We start from the raw sequence: 17,066 nt of genomic DNA on the forward strand, positions 1-17,066 counted from the left end.
TCTGAAAGGAAAATGATACTACATTGGTTCCAACCAGTGTCCCTCCGTTCCAATTTAAGTGTTCCCACGATTTTGTATGCTATTTTCAAATTATTAAATAAAGTCTAATAAAGTGCATTAGAAAATGTAATTACATGAAGATTGAACAAATGAGAAGCTAGCAATCCTTTGTGGACCTTTGTTGCCTTGGATTGCCTTCATTTAACTTCAACTTGAACTGTGCAAGAACGGCCAAAAATAATCACATATCTTTTGTTTTCTATTTCATTTTTTGACTCACAAACTCAAGATCTAAACCTAACAGATGCCCTTGTTCTTGCGTTTGGTGACCTCCAATTTTTCCCAAGTTTTCAATTTTTTGGGCCCACCCCGTGTTTGTAGTAAGGAGACCCGGACCGTTCATCTGGTATATTTGCAAAGAGAATTTCATGTCAGAAATTAACTTGGTCATGTATCAGTATTTACATGAACAAGTCGAATTTGTGCAGTAGCTAAAAATTTAGCGCGCGAGGACAACATTAAACATGGTCTTAGAATATCTTATTTTTTTATTTTTACTATACAAAAATAATATAAAGAAATGAATTTAGTAAAACGTAAAATTTGCTGCAATATGCAGAAGGAAATGGGTCTTTATATAAAACAAATAAGTTGAAAGATCTTTTTGGAAAATTGCCAAAGACAATAGGGGATGTAAGTAAATAATAAGAAAGGAGACATAGTATAATTCTGAGGATTCAAATTGTCATGGACATTATACTATAGGGGTGGAAGTAAATTAATGAGAAGTGTAGTGTGGGCACATGCCAGTCATACAGTGCATCCGCCGCTGTTTGCGCACAAAAAAATATGATTTCAAACTTCAACACTCTGTTTTTTCTCTTGCACAAATGAGTTTGGTCTTTCTGATCAACTTCTTCTTTTTTCATGAAAATTAATTTTTGCGAGGTCTACGAGATTATCGGTCCGAAAGATCCTCAAAAGCCCAAGGTGAACCCACAAAAGCTGAAAACTGAAAGGAACCTGAGGATTGCAAACTGGAGTTGAATAAGATGCCATTTTGTACTTGCATTATTTACAAAACCAGCTCTCATTAACGGAAAATATTTCAGTGACGAGCGGGTACCACATGACGCCCGCTTGTGCATTCGAGCCGCCTATTTTGTTTTTGAACGGCTCAAATTTGGAGAGAGAAAGTGTTGAGATGAGAGGAGAGAGAGGGTTTCAATCCAAGTCATCTAAAAATATATCGGACGGCTCAGTTGCGCCGAACGAATACCACGTGAAATATACCCGTTTCACACTCAAAAATCTCTCCTCATTAACAAATATGTCTGAATGTCATAACAGGTGGCTCACCATCCACAATTAAATCCCTCCCCACTAACAGGGAAATACTTTGTTTATATAGAAAATGAACAAAAAAAATCTGGGAAACAGGTGGAGCTCGCACAAAAAGCACATTCAATGACCCTCTTATCCATATCTCAGTCTACAAATTCACTTCTTCCTCAACTTCTTCACATGCTGCCATTTAGCAGTGGAAACCTCCAAAGCACCCCTTTGTCTCTACCACCTCCTCCTCCCCACCCGTACCCATATATAAATGCTCTCTCTCTCTCTATCTCAAGAGAATGTCACTCAACTTCTTGAAGCTTCTCTCACATCATCCTCCACCTCTTCATCACCATCAACAGAGCTTTTAAACAATGGCTGCTTCCCTTTCATATTCCACAGCTGCCTTGTGTTTGTCAATCCTTGTGCTACTTGCTTCTTCACTGGTTCCTTCAGCTGCTAGCTTCAACCAAGACTTCGACGTCACTTGGGGCGACAGTCGAGCCAAGATACTCAACAACGGCGACCTTCTTACTCTCTCTCTTGACAAAACATCCGGTTCGGGGTTTCAATCAAAGAACGAATATTTATTTGGGAAGATTGATATGCGGCTCAAGCTCGTCCCTGGAAACTCTGCTGGCACAGTTACGGCATACTACGTATGTATTTCCGTCCATACAAGGTTTTCGCATGTTCTATTTTCCATATTGTCTCATGATGTATTATGCTCACCCGGGGATACGTGTGCTTGTATTGCAGTTATCATCACAAGGATCAACCCACGATGAGATAGACTTTGAATTCTTGGGGAACTTGAGTGGCGATCCTTATACTCTTCACACGAACGTGTACAGTCAAGGAAAGGGTGACAGGGAACAGCAGTTTCGGCTTTGGTTCGACCCTTCTGCCGATTTCCACACCTTCTCCATCCTATGGAACCCCAAAGGAATTGTGTAAGCACCCATGCACTATTTCATAAATGCTATGCACAAAAAGAAAAAGAAGATATATACTCAGAAAAGTACCAAGCAAGCTTGTTACTAGTATACATTCAAGATTCAACATACTTGGACTGTTTAGCAGCAAAATAAACCTGGTGCACGTATTGATTGCAGGGGTGAGAAAAAATCAGTCAAACCGTGAATCCAGTCCAAACCGAATGATTTGGTTTGGATATTTAGTAGTTTGGTTTGGTTCCGGTTTAAAAAAATTAGAAACCGCGTTAAATGGTTTGGTCTATAGATTTATGTTAATCATTTCGGTTCCAAACCGATTTGAACCCTGCGTGCGCGCACATGTGTGTGTATATTTATATATATACACACACAGAGTCCACTTCTTATAAGGGCGCCCTTACTGTAATAGGGTAAGGGCGTCCCCTTTTCACCCATTTTCCGACCAAATTTTGATGATCCGAGCCGCTCCATGTGTTTAGAACATGATTTTAAGGGTACTCACGAAAAATCAGCCAAAAAAAAAAAAGAAGACCGGGAAGGGCTTGATTTAAGCAGTTTTTATTTGAACTGTTCGATAAAATACAAAACAAAAACTGCTCGGATCAAGCCCTTTTTGGGGACCAAATTTCGATGATCCGAGCCATTCAATGTCTTCAGAACGTGATTTTAATGCTACTCGCTAGAAATCAGCAAAAAAAAAGACCGGAAAGGGCTTGATTTGAACAGTTTTTATTTAAACCATTCGATAAAATATAAACAAAAACTGCTCGGGTTAAGCCCTTTCTGGGGACTAAATTTCGATGATCCGAGCCACTCAATGTGTTCAGAACGTGTGATTTTAAGGGTACTTGCGAGAAATCAACAACAAAAAAGACCAGAAAGGGTTTGATTTGAGCAGTTTTTATTTGAAACATTTGATAAAATATAAACAAAATTGCTCGGATCAAGTCCTTTCCGGTCTTTTTTTTTCTTATTTCTAGCAAGTACCATTAAAATCACGTTCTAAACACATTGAACGGCTTGGATCATCCCAAATTGGTCGAAAAATGGGCGTCTTTACCGTACTACAATAAGGGCGCTATTGTAAGAAGATTTGTGTGTATGTATGTATGTATATATATAGATACTCCAAGTACACGTGAGAGTTATAGTCAACTAATTTTCTAAATTAATAATCTATTCAATCTACTATTCTATTGAGTATTTATTTACTACCAAAATTATTTTGCATAAACTTTTATATATCATCCTATAATTTTGATACACCAAAAACACATGGTATAATGTAATGATCCATTAATTTCTAAATTTTCCTATGTTTCTATAAATGAAAATGAATTCTTAGTTTATCTCCATAATTTTGAGTATTTTAAATAGTTTACGAAGATGATATTTCAATTTTAAGTAAACTGTGGTTCGAAACCAAAACCGAACCGTAGTCTAATAGTTTGGATTGGTTTGGTTCTATACCTTTTGTGGGTTGGTTTAGTTTTTCAAATTCATAATCCGTATGTAGTGGTTTGGTTTTTGGTTTACTATAAAGCCGAACCAATCCAATCCATGCTCACCCCTAATTGATGGGCAGCATTACTTCTGCTAGTTCTTTACATCTCTGAGCTGTGATTTAGCCGTTGTTGGCCATGTTTCTGTTGATATACATTGTCTCATAAAGAGGGTTTTATTTGTAATCCTTTGTTTCAGTTTCTCCGTGGATGGAACCCCGGTTAGAGAGTTCAAGAACATGGAGTCAATTGGCGTTCCATACCCAAAGAACCAGCCGATGAAGATATACTCCAGCATTTGGAATGCTGACCAGTGGGCGACTAGAGGGGGACTCGTCAAGACAGACTGGACTCAAGCTCCCTTTACCACTTCATATGCGAATTTCAAATCCGACGCTTGCATTTGGTCTTCTGGGGCATCATCTTGTGGTAGTTCCTTGGCCTCCGGAGGCAACACATGGATGTCGCAAGAGCTGGATGCCACGGGCATAGAGCGGATGAAATGGGTGCACAACAACCACATGATCTACAACTATTGTACCGATGCTAAACGATTTCCCCAAGGATTCCCCCCAGAATGCAAAGCCACAGCATCCTGAAGATAAAATCACACATATATCAGTCCCCTCACTCTTGTAATTAGTGTCCTAGTTAAGGTTTATAAAAATAAACAGCCACCAGTTTGCATTAGAAAGAAGGAAGGATTTAGTCCATACTGAGTAGAATTTTACCCTATTTTTCTTTCAACTAGCCAAATGACGAAGACAGTCGAGTTACCAATGGACTGAACTTTTAAACGCTACAAACAGAGAAGCATAACAATCTAAATGACTAAATGCATCAGAATTGTGTCTTGTCTCACTTTCCTTGACAGATGCCGTGTACCATCTTAAACACGGCAATAACGGCAAAACTACGCTTTGGCGTACCGTGATCCCTTTCTCATTGCTCCTATAGAACGATTTGCATTTCAGGTAACATACCCCCAACCCTAATTACTCAACAAGTATATAAGCAACAAATAACTAAAACAAAGCAAAGAGTCTTTTTGTCCACTTGGCCTCTCCCTGTGAGTCTGTGACTTGCTATTTAGGAAAGAGGAAAAGTACTTCCATAATTTTATTCTCCCTCTCTTTGCCAATTTGACCAGCAAACCAGTTACCAAAGTTTGGCCTGTCGAAATGAAATCCTCGTTCCGCCCAGGCAACATTGACTGGACTATTCGATGTCATCATGCTTTTCTTCATTAGTGGGACTCCATTTATCATGAATTCCCTGCTTTTCTTTAAGGTTTCAATTGATTTGACAATCACTGTCATTCTTTTTTATTTTTTGATCGGCGCAATCACTATGATTCTTGCAACAACATTCAGTGCATCTAGTGGTGACTTCTGTAAATATATTGACATCATTAAGAGAGATGATTGTGCTAAATGCTAAAAAGACAATCAACAGTGGCAAGTTTCATTGTCTCATTCCCTTAGCTGCGATAAAAAAACAAATCTGTCGACAGAAAGCTATGGAACTACCATTACAGTCCTTCATGCATCTAACCCTACATACTAGTACAGGAACCCCGGGTTCCTTGCTCTACTTGTATAAGTTTATCATTGCTCAGTGCAATAAACTAATCTTAGGAAACTTTACTGATGATCCCTTCATTTTTCTGAAAATAATGAGCAAATTAAAGGCATAAAGGGCAACAACTTAACCTGTGGTTCGACCATGCGTTTGATTTCCACACCCATTCTATCTTTCGAAAGTCCCAAAAGCATTATTGAAGCCTTCATCCGAGTGTTGGACTTTCCATTGACCTAAATTGTAGTTTTCCCTTCGATGTAAATATCGGCCTGTTTGTAATACAAATAATATGAATGCAGTCCTTAATATTCCATTTCTGCAGAATCAGCAATAAGAAAGGAGAAAAAGAGGCATTCCAGCGAAACCAATTCTTTTGTAAGCTTAGCCATAAGGCCCATAACCATTATAGCCGCAGGAGTTCCGGCAGCAGTCATTATAAAAAAAATTGATTGGCATGCTATGGTCTAACTCCTCATACAGTTTATCCGAATGCGAACAGGATATCCTTGCCTTTTCAATTAAAGTAATGCCATGAACCACAAAAAAATTACAGTTACATAACTGAAAACACAAATGCCCTTCCAGCCTAATGATGCCGTAGTAGGCAAATGATGCAAGTGAATCAGATATTCCTGAGCAGAATACTGAACTCGCTTTTGGAACAATTGACTATTTACACAAGGCAGAAACTAAACAAAACTAAAGCCCCTGAAGTAGGGAAAGGTAGAACTTCAAAACGGATGGGAAATTTTGCAGTTTGAATTAGAGCAAACCGAACATTGTTCACTATATTATCATTAATAAGAGACTTGAAAAACCAAACATGGGGTTAGGAGCAGAATTAAACCTTCTTATGTAACCATAGGTATCAATTACACTCGATTGTCATGTTTGAAACTGAAGATACATGTTGCTTTAAGATTTAACATAACATAATAGCATTGCTTGGAGAGGTGAAACAGTTTGAACACAACGGTAGAGCCCCAAGATTACTTTCTCCATGCTTCGATGATAACAAGTCATATCCCCTCCATTGCAGATGTAAATGATGAACAAGGCTGTAGACCGATGATGTGCGTAGATTTTCAAAGCCACATTGAAGAAGAGCAAAAACTGATCACATCTCCAGAAATCCCTCGGATGTTGAAGAATATGATTGCAAACAAACCCCAAACTCAGCATTAAGTTGTGCATCCACCATCCCATAGTTATTGACAAATACTTTGGCCCTGAAAGCGTCTAGACCAAGTCATACTGCATCATGGTAACTATCCTTCCCCTCAAATATCAGCCGACTTAAGGTTCCATGTAAACTATGTACCAACCTTTAAAGCTAAACATTAAACAAAAGACTTATTCATATATGCAATGTAAGTTCTAAAATGAGTTAATATCCAAAAAAACCCAAGGGCTAAACTTCAAATAGAGTCTCATCATATGGAAAAGCTTTATAGCATGATGAAGAATGTGACAAATTGCAAAGCTCCTTTGGGGTCTGGTTCTTAATATCATAAGAGAACAGTTTACCAGACACTTCTACCACAAAAAAAGACTCATCTTCACTTTCTCCTCTGCCCAAAAATACCAAAGAAAATGCAGAACTGATGTAGTATGAAGACGTCTCTGAAAATAAAAATATCTCTCGGTTGAGATCGCAACATAATACATAAACCCACCCAGAGAAGTCCTTTTTCATCTCAAAAACATGGAATAGATCGTCGTCGGCTTTGTCATTTACAACAACCTGCAAATGTCCTCTTGACTCCCCAAAATAGGCAACTTTTTCTTCCCCACAACTCAATGGTAACGGCACAATCCTAAGGCCTCCTCCCTCAACATCGAAACAAACGAGCTCCCTATTACTAATCCAATGCACTCCACCATTCCAGAACACTCCATTCTCAAACAGCACTTCATCAGGTACCGTAAATGGCCCCATCAGCTCACCCCACAACCCTACCTCGGACCGAAAAATTGCGATTCGTACCTTATAATTAAAAGCCGCAGCATTCCATTCCCAGACACAAACAACACTATAATGAGGTGACACTAGAGGATCAAACGTCACATAAACACCCACCAAAGTAATATTCAATTCACTCCAGGGTCTAGTAGATTTATCAATTTTGTAATTACAGAGTTTGTGGTGGACCCTAGAATCAGCATTGGGCATCGTATAATCGTAGACCACACCCAGTAAAGGAATCCTAGTAAAACGTTTGATAGTGGGTTACAAACGTAGTACCTTAGGATAGAATCCCCCGTAGTTTCATCTAACTTGGAATAGCAAAACAACCCATTGCAAGAATCCAAGATGGTGGTACCTGGGTGGCCGAAGGACCTGAAATGAGGGCCCTGGAGGTGGCAGCCGTCGAAGGGCACGAATAAGAATTCTGGGTCGGCATTGGGGGTGCGGAGGAAGAGGGCGGAGGCGGGTTTGCGACGACGGCGGCGGGCATGGAGGAGTGGGAATTGGGTCTGGGAGATGAGAGAGAGCCAGTGCTTGCTCACGGATTTGAACTGGGTGAGGGGCTTAGCGGGTAGGCGGGCTAAGATCTCTGTTAGGAGATCGTTGTTTCCGGCAACGGCGTCGGCGGCGGAGGGGGGAGTGGTGTTGGTGCTGCAGCCGCTTTTGCGTGCCATTCTTGGTTACTTCTTATGTTCTTCGCACTTTAATCCCTTTCAGTATGAATCGTTAACCTAATGTAATGTTTACTCAGTCTTTTTTTGTTAGTAGACAAAGTTAAAATTCTAATCTTGAGCATCCACATTGTAATAAGTAAATTGGTATGGATAAGCAAATTTAACAACAATGCTAAAAAAACACTTCACATTGTAATAAGCAAAGTTTCAAGTCTTTTAGCAAATAATCAAATTCTATCCATTCCATAACCAAACTTAACAACTTTTACCAATAACCAAAACTCAATAACCAAACCCAATAACCAAATTCAAAACTAAAAAACTAAAAACACCCCACATTAGAATCGTCTCATCGAGACGAATAATTTGGTGTGGTCGGGTGCGTGATTAAAACTCGTTTGCAATTGGACATATGTGCATTGCGTATTTTAGGGAGTTTTTTTTATAGGGATGCAAAAATAACCAATGTGGAGATAAAATTTGTTAAGTTTGATTATGAACTAAATGAATAATCAAATGCTGATGTGACACATTTTGATTATTGATTTTGATTATTCCCATTGCGGATGCTCTAGGTTTTCACCGCCACCATTAATTGTGGACCTCACCGTGCGTATATTATAGCAATCTGAACCGTTAATCTTATAGAATCTACAGAATAGCATATGTTCACTAAAAATAGGCTTCATTGGACATTGATAAGTATATAAAAAATTGAATTCGAATTTATAAAAATTGATGGTAGAGAAGTTTAACCTTTAACCATCCATAACCGTTTATTATAGACCAAAAATAAAATTTTAATGTATTTTATCGATATTCGATTAATCTGATTTTTTGCGTGGATGTATTACTTTACGGGACCTACAAGATGAACAGTTCAAATTACTGCAAAAAACACACGGTAGGACCCCCAATAGGATGGAAACCATAGCTAACACTTTTCATTTTCATTGCAACTTGGAAAGCCTCTCTTTTCTCTCTGTAAACTAGAGAGCCTCTCCCTCTACACTTTCCACCTAAGGGGCACCTCCCTCTCCTCTCCTGCTTTCCCACTTCCTCCCTTTCTATCATCAAAAAACAACTACGTACAAATCCAAAAAAATCTCAAAAGGTTATTATCTTTTAGCTAGCAATTAGATGGGAAAATAGGACATTTTTGCCAAGAAGTTTATGGGGTTGAGGGATCATCTTTGATACTTACTATCTTTGATTATTTGTTCTAAGAAATCCGCTTGAAATCTGTCTCAATATAGAAAATACTACTAATGAATACAGGTGAAAAAATTGACTGGATTCTTAGAATCCCAGGAATATTGTCCTAATGGAATGAAGTCAATATTATTGGATTCCCAAAATGTCATAGGGAAATATCTAAACATTTAATGTCACACAAAGGTGTGGTGGAAATCCTTGTATATAAATAACTTCTGCTTGCTACGAAATCCATTGGAATCATAATCAACGTCTAAAGCAATACCACAGGCTTTAGAAGGTGCTTCAAGGGGTTAGTTCTTTGTCTTAGTTCTTATTTCTTACTACCTTTTTGTGATATACTTTGAATCACAATATGTCCGAATGTATTTAGAGGTTGAATTGATGCAGGTTTTGCGCTTTTGAATTGCTTCAAACAGATGGTAGTGTCACGTAGCGTCAATATAATGTTTCTTCCTGTTATCTTTCTTGTCGCCTTCAAGATTATGCATAACCCGGCGTTGGTGAATGGGGATGCAACTTTGATTGGTCGCGTTTGTGGCAAAACATTATTTCCTGCCGATTGTCGCCGCTGTTTTGATTCCGATCCTCAGAATGGCCGAGTTGATGTCAGAGGCCTTGCAGGGATAGCGATCAAGTGTTCATATGCTCCTGCTATCGATGTTGACAAGCTGCTCACGACGTATACACGGAACGGTCTTTCTGAATACGCATTCTGCTTACAGCAATTCGACTATATCGTGCAGAAACTATCATTAGCACAGCAAAGTTGGAAGAACAACCGCTATCAAGATTCCAAAAATCTAGTACAAAAAGCAATAGGTGATTATTTTGTGTGTCTTTACGGTCTTAAAAAGCCGAGATATCCAGACCAGTTTATTGAGGGGCTATACAGAACCAGAACTTCTTGTGAGAATGCTGTTGGAGCCTTAAAACAAATTGGATCTTAAGATAGAATTCGTAAGATGGGAATAATTAACCAATTTATGGCTTTGCTAGTATTTATCAAAGCACATACATTGTGAAACAAATGTTTCGTTGTGTTCATCAAACATTCATACGGCTGTTTGGTCTTTGTGTCTCTTTGTACAAAGTATAATTTGACAAGTCCACCTGCCAATACAAATGAAGTAATGGGGATTTCTCCTAATGATACGAGCATTCTCTGTAACTTAGAGGAGGAATCTTGAGTGCAATTTTGTTTTGGAAACTATTCACCCAGACCCAAATGTTTTTATGCAATTTCCGAAGATATTTTAAATGATAATCAAAAGAGATCAGTGAAAACAATTGTTGTAACTGCAAAATAAAAGAGTATTTTTTAGGAGGAAATGCTTCACCAAGGCATTCTTTGGCGTGTTCCGACGGTTGTGGTTTAGCCGTTCTATCTTGGAAGATAGACGCTGATCAACCTCCAACACCCATCGGTAAGGCGGTAAATCTGTTTTAAAGAGGTTGTTTACAGGGCTCGGTTTGGATTTCATTACATTTGATTTCTGTAATCTATAATCTGTATACAATCTGAATTCCAGTTTATAGTTTGTAATGGAATCTGTACTCTGGATTATCCACTCATATTGTAATTTTTTCCCCACAAGAATTGCTCTATTGGGCTGGCACTTGACTTGCCAATAAGTTTTTGATTGGTGCTACTCTAGTTGCCAACAACGCGAAGATGAAATCGCGAAAAATCAGCTTGCATAATTTGGCTTCAGAAATGCTCCGGAGCGGAGTGAAAAACGTGCAAATAAATAGATAAAGTTTAGAAGGCGTCTGTATCGTAAAAAAGAATGAACACAAGGTCAAGGTAGTAGCTAAGGTATATGATACAGTTTAGAAGGCTTCAAATCCTTCGTGACATTGAAGTAACTCAAGGTACGAATCCACTTCTCCTGAGTCTTCAAAAGGTGAACCGCCACTGTCTCTGGCCAGAGCTCGTGCGTGCACCTCGTGGCCGGCTCCGGGTAATTATACATTGACCACTTTGCATTGAACCGGTTCTTCGCCCGATGGCCATCTCGAAGCCACTCCCCGAAAACCCTGTCTTCAGGGCCTTCCAAGTGAGTTTTGGGAATGTCCGAAACCCGAATCCACTCGACTATGTCCCAAGAAACCAAAAATCCCATTCCAGACATGTATTGATTAAAAGGGTCCATGCTAGGGCATGGAATCACATAACCATAGTACAAGTCTTCTCTCGGCAGCACCCTCAATGACTCCACCAGGTTTGCCAACCTAAAATACGTGTCGTCGTCGGATTTCAACACGTAATGGTAAGGCGGGTATGGCTTGTTTTCCTCATTCAGCATCTCTGGCAAGCTTGAAAAGTAAGTGTAAGTCTTACCTTTATTCATGTTCTCTTTGCAATTGAGTATCATAATGTCGTTATAGCGCATTATTTCTAGCGAAACCAACACTTTCTGATCTTCTTTGGTTAGGTTGCAAAAAACGAACTTCACGTCAACTTTCGCACCCACTGGAGATTGTGTGCCGTAGATGAGGCGGAGAAAGTGGCGACGATGGTATTGGTCAGGAAGGGTTAGAATTCCGAGGAGGATTCGGATGTCGTTAGACGATGAGTTTTCTCTGAGAAAATTGGGTGAAGATGAGTTGTGGGAATGGAATGGTGATTTACATCTACCAAACTTTAGCCAACTACCGAATCGGATTTGGTTGATTGAAGCTAAGATGCAGAGGAAAAAAATGAAGAAGAAAGAGGTGAGGATGAATTGCCTGCCATTTTGCTTTGTGACCTTCATGGTAACATGTGAAATCAAAGGGTGTGAAATGAAGAGAGAAATTAGAGAGTTTGGTTCAAAGAGAGACCTAATGGAATAGTGGGAAGATCATGGAATGTCTTTATAGTGGAGTACCTAATAAATTCAATACATTCTTAGTAGCAACGCTTTATGTAGGCAATTTGGTACTATTGAGCCAACCACTCTTTCTTTCATATTCCACAAGAAAGTTATGTACACAATAGTATGTGTCATATTTACTTAAAAAAACGTGTTTTTTTAAGTCGAGATTCTAATGGCACGTAATTCCTATACATAACTTGTATACAAAAATGGCTGTTTGCGTGAGCTCATGTGCACTTCAGCACTGCTATTCCCCTTTGTCTGGCTACAAACCAAAATTGTACTAAGAATTCTGAACGAATAAGTTGGTACCTACATGATTGAGCATTCTATTTTATTGAGAGCTAGATCTAGGTGGATTTAACATTGCAATATCTATTCCGAAAATTGTAGTATATATCTAAATCATACTAGAGAATTTTTATTTCTTGATATAACAAGAAGTGTGGAAAGTTGAACAAAATGAGAGAATTTTTGGCTGTTCGACATACCATTTGGAATCTCCCCTTGTTTTGTTGAATACATGTGTGTAAGAAAAGGGCGGAGAAAAAGACGCATGGTGGAAATGTGCCCAACTTTAGCTTTACTTCAATGGGTTGTTTCACTTGGAAATGAACTTAAGGGCGCCCATGGCCTACAAGAAAGTTATCAATCAGTCTTTGGAAATTAGGTGTTTTTGCATGAAAGTTGGAGGGCTCCAACTTAGATACTTGCATCGTACCATACTCTTGACTATGAAGCCATGGCCATAATTAAGGGAAAGGGAGCCTGTTTTCCTGTGAGATCCAAGAAGACTTTGGTATTTTCTGCTACTGTGAAGACGCGTATATTGATGAAAAGAATGCACAAATTCTTGCTCAATGATTGATAATATTCGATCCTCAGATAATATGCCTTGGTAATTGAGTTCCCTCTTTATTGGCATGGCATGACAATGTACCTTCGTATATCGTTTTCGCATTCCTACTTTCTTAGTCACTGTTGCATTCCTATATACATTGTGTGTGGCCCGCTGATTCTTGGTTAGAACTCCTCTTCAATTGGTTCGAGAGTTTCCTAGCCGTCTTGCCCTAACCTGCACAATGAACGCACGACTAAGACCTGGCCGGGGTTGCCCGGCAAGGCCCTCCGGCGAGAGGATGAGAATGTGCAGAGAATAAAGCAAAAGACTACGGTTTTAGGGATTGAGTAGTCTATACCTCTTTAGGGTTGCTATCCTTTGATATTTATAGAGTCTGCTTGACTTGCTCTCCAAGTGCAGACATGTGCCTTGCACGGGTTGGCTGATGTCATCGTGATGTCACAAATAAGATCTAGTAACTGTTTTGGTGTGAGCTGGCGCCCATCATTATCCTTTGGCATAATCGTTCTGGGGTGTGGGGAGGCATGTGGCATCTCGGTTGGCCGAGCTTCACCTCTTGGCCGAGCATGTGGGTAGGTGACTTGCAGGGGGAACGAAGTTGCTTGCTCGAAGGTGGCCAAGCCTGAAGGCTCTCTCCTAGAGCTGGCCGTCAGGCGGGTGCACCATCGTTCACGGCTAGGCCTCGATTGAGCCAAACCTGGGCTTAAACACGGCTACCCCTTTCGACCCCAACCTTGGTCTAGTTTCCTTAAACGTGGGTTCGGACTGCATATGTTTGGCCTACTACATGTTGGATCATCGATTTCTGAGACCATAAAGTGAAACTGAAAAATGGAGAAATAATCATATCATAATTGTAAAATAGAAGAACCCAATTAAATTAAATTATTGCTTTAGTTTGAATTTGTGCATTTCTGAGGTACATACTATTCCACCATTCACCAGCAGGGCCCGTTAAAGTTGGGATAAAAAGTCCCAGATTGGCCTCACAAGAGCTTATATATAGCATCTTCTTAACCAAATTTCTAGAAGGGAGCAAATTAAAGTCACCGGCCCTGATCGGCCTTATATTTTCGATGAATGCCAAACAGATAACACATCAATGACTACACAATGAACAGGTCAAAGTATCATATAGAATTGTGTTGAATTTGAGTTTATTTTATATATGAAGAATCACATGAGGATCTATAAGGACCTTTCTCATGAGATCAAGTTTGGTACAACTTGTGATATATAGAGCCGGCAGTAAGGCAAACCATGTGGGCTTTAAAATAAGCTTGGTCGATTACAATAAATGTATCTGGAGTTCCCTCTCTTTCTTTCTCCCTTTTCCAGTGGCATGTTGAATGTTGGCACACTCTACTGTAATCCTTCTCAATTGTTACTTTTACCTGTTGTTAATTTGGAGAACCACGTATATTTCTATTTTGGGTATGATTGTGTGTTTGTATTTGTTTGGTTTAGATCCAGTATGGCTTTAACATACGATCATTAATTAGTACAACAACTAGTGATTGTAACATACCCAGCCCATCTCTGTCATTTCCTTCATATTAATTTCATGTAGTATCTGCAGCAACCCTATTCGGTTTGGATTTTGCGGAAAATTTTTGAGACTCAAAATGAACAAGCCCAAATCTAAGATGGAAAATCAACGAAGCACTAATAAACATGAGAGAAGGTAAGAGGCATATCCAAGCAAAGAGAATCGATCGGGAAAAAAAAAAACACTACTCATGGTGAAAGAAAATCGGAAAAAAAATGTTTATAATGTTTTGCTGAAAATGAAGAGACTCTTAATTACAAATAAAAAAAAAGGTCTTTCTTACCACCACTTATTGAACGATAAATAATATGCACTAATAAAAAACTTAGTTGACATTTACAAATATAAATATGTTTTTAACAGATTCTGATTCACTTTTTACACATTAACTAGCATTTTTCTTAACAAAATAAGGAAGTAGACATTGTTTCTAACTTTCTAATACATTCCATTTTCCCAGAGCCCATGCAGTTATATCACAGTTGTTCATCTTTGCATTCAACGGTTTAGATTTTAAAAAACTTTTTCGGGAATAAGTTTTTTTTTTTAATCTCGACCATTAAACACACCATCCGAATGTTAAGAACACCCGAACCGCATCTCTGCGGCCTAAACGTGAACAGCAGACAAGCCTTGTGCTAATCGAAAAAGAAAAAAGACGAACCTAAGCCATTTTAACCGGTAGGTCTCTAACTTTAGAAAAAGTCTTCAATTGACAACTGTGTACATGCACCTTTTGAAAAAGTCTTCAATTCTACACATAGTATTAATTAAGGGAAATTTTTAGGCCGGCCCAAAAAATTAGGTTCGGTCTTCATTTAGTCCTGTACAATTATTTGTATTTTTTATTTCAACTTTGCCCCTTCACGCGCATCAGCGCACAGAACTAGAGAGCATCTAGTATAGAAAAATTATCCAATGCTCCATGAGCACTGGTGCACCATTAAACATTAAAACATTGTTTAAATTTCAAAAAGTCATATCTTTTGTTGTAGATATTCATTTTTTAAAAAAATTATATTTTTGGAACCTACTCGACAATATCTACTAAACAAGATCCATATTGAATATGAAATTATGAAAGATTAAAAAAATACCATTTGCTATGAGAAAATTCTATGAGAACTGTTTCTATGAGAATTGTCTATGAGAACTATTTCTATGAGAACTGTCCCTATGAAAACTGTTTCGGACAAAAATACCCTTAGTTATATGAACTGGCTATGAGAACTGTCAATTCTCATAATCAGTTCTATGAGAACTGCCAGTTTTCATAGTCACTTCTATGAGAATTGGCTATGTGAAGTGACTGTTCTCATAGAAAATTAGCTTTGTGAACTGGTTATGAGAACTGGACTATGTGAACTGGCTATGTGAACTGAAAATACACAGTTCACATAATCTTACCACACACTAAAATACACAATTTTCATAAAATATATACAGTTCTCATAGAAAATATATGATTCTAATAGACAGTTCTCATAGATAATACGTAGTTCTCATAAAAAAATACACAGTTCTCATTGAAAAATACTCAATTCTCATAGACAGTTCTCATGAATAACACACAGTTCTCATAGAAAAATACACAATTTTAATATTGGAGTTATGTGAATTTAGGTGAACTATGCATTTTTAGTCTGTGTTGGGCCATGTGAATTGTGTGGTGGCATATGTGAACAGTGTGTATTGGAGTTATGTGAACTGACTATATTTTTGTGTATTTTTTACTATAAGAACTGTATATTTTCTATTTTTTCTACTAGAACTATATATTTTCTACCAGAACTATGATTTTTTCTATGAAAATTGTGTATTTTCTATGAAAATTGTCTATGAGAATTATTTCACATAGTCAGTTCACATAGTCCAGTTCTCATAGTCAATTTTCATATAATTGACTATGAAAACTGATAGTTCTCATAGAACTGACTATGAGAATTGGCAGTTCACATAGCCAGTTCTCTATGAGAATTGAGCAGTTCTCGTAGAATTAACTGAGACTTGGCAGTTAAAAATTCAATTCTAAATCAATTTATTTCCTATGTGAACAATTACTTTTTTTTCTTTGATTATTTTCTTTGGACCCAAACATCATTACTCTCTCTTTCCCTATGCCGTCATCGTCTTCTTCTTCTTTTTGTTAACTTTTTATTTTTTTACAAAATTCTAGAGAGAGAAATGGTGAAGGGAATTGACGGTGGGCAAAAATTTCACTCCCACATCACTCAGCTCATCAATCAGTTGGAGAATTGTCTAAGAAGTGTCTATGATAGAAAAATACACATTTCCTGTAGAAAATACATAGTTCTCATGTATAATACACAGTTCTGATAGACAAATACACAAATCTCCTAGAAAGTACCTCTAAACTATGGTTATGAGAACTAAGGCTATGAGAGCTATATTTTTAGAATCAATTCCTGAATCATATTATTTCGGACAAAAATACCATTGGATATGTGAACTGACTATGAGAATTGCCAAGTCTCATAGTCAATTCTATGAGAACTGAGCAGTTCTCATAGAAAACTGACTTTGTGAACTGAGCTATGAGAA

General features: G+C 38.2%; 3 protein-coding genes and 1 pseudogene across 3 annotated transcripts; 2 read left to right on the top strand and 2 right to left on the bottom strand.

The window, feature by feature from the left end:
* Positions 1–1,709: 1,709 nt before the first annotated feature.
* LOC131323708 (probable xyloglucan endotransglucosylase/hydrolase protein 23) lies at positions 1,710–4,506 on the top strand. The gene is made up of 3 exons (XM_058355558.1): positions 1,710–1,994; positions 2,095–2,288; positions 3,993–4,506. The coding sequence occupies exons 1-3, from the start codon at positions 1,710–1,712 to the stop codon at positions 4,390–4,392; spliced, it is 879 nt and encodes a 292-aa protein (XP_058211541.1). The 3' UTR covers positions 4,393–4,506.
* On the bottom strand, positions 4,254–8,068 carry LOC131323716 (F-box protein At5g07610-like; annotated as a pseudogene).
* A 1,148-nt stretch (positions 8,069–9,216) lies between these two features.
* Positions 9,217–10,281, top strand: LOC131332587 (uncharacterized). Its single transcript, XM_058366892.1, has 2 exons — positions 9,217–9,524; positions 9,623–10,281. The coding sequence occupies exon 2, from the start codon at positions 9,652–9,654 to the stop codon at positions 10,180–10,182; it is 531 nt and encodes a 176-aa protein (XP_058222875.1). The 5' UTR covers positions 9,217–9,524; positions 9,623–9,651; the 3' UTR covers positions 10,183–10,281.
* A 425-nt stretch (positions 10,282–10,706) lies between these two features.
* On the bottom strand, positions 10,707–12,138 carry LOC131323826 (uncharacterized). The gene has a single exon (XM_058355669.1). It carries the CDS (start codon positions 11,989–11,991, stop codon positions 11,047–11,049), a length of 945 nt encoding a protein of 314 aa, XP_058211652.1. The 5' UTR covers positions 11,992–12,138; the 3' UTR covers positions 10,707–11,046.
* Between the last annotated feature and the right edge of the window lie 4,928 nt (positions 12,139–17,066).

Source organism: Rhododendron vialii, chromosome 1a (genome assembly GCF_030253575.1).
Source record: "Rhododendron vialii isolate Sample 1 chromosome 1a, ASM3025357v1".
NCBI classification, from domain to species: domain Eukaryota; kingdom Viridiplantae; phylum Streptophyta; class Magnoliopsida; order Ericales; family Ericaceae; genus Rhododendron; species Rhododendron vialii.

Bases quoted from the DNA above. Each gene is read 5' to 3' on its own strand.
- LOC131332587 (XM_058366892.1), top strand. From the start codon at position 9,652: ATGGTAGTGTCACGTAGCGTCAATATAATGTTTCTTCCTGTTATCTTT.
- LOC131323826 (XM_058355669.1), bottom strand. From the start codon at position 11,991: ATGAAGGTCACAAAGCAAAATGGCAGGCAATTCATCCTCACCTCTTTC.
- LOC131323708 (XM_058355558.1), top strand. From the start codon at position 1,710: ATGGCTGCTTCCCTTTCATATTCCACAGCTGCCTTGTGTTTGTCAATC. The intron at 1,995-2,094 runs GTATGTATTTCC...CTTGTATTGCAG, and splicing joins GCACAGTTACGGCATACTAC to TTATCATCACAAGGATCAAC. The intron at 2,289-3,992 runs GTAAGCACCCAT...CCTTTGTTTCAG, and splicing joins TGGAACCCCAAAGGAATTGT to TTTCTCCGTGGATGGAACCC.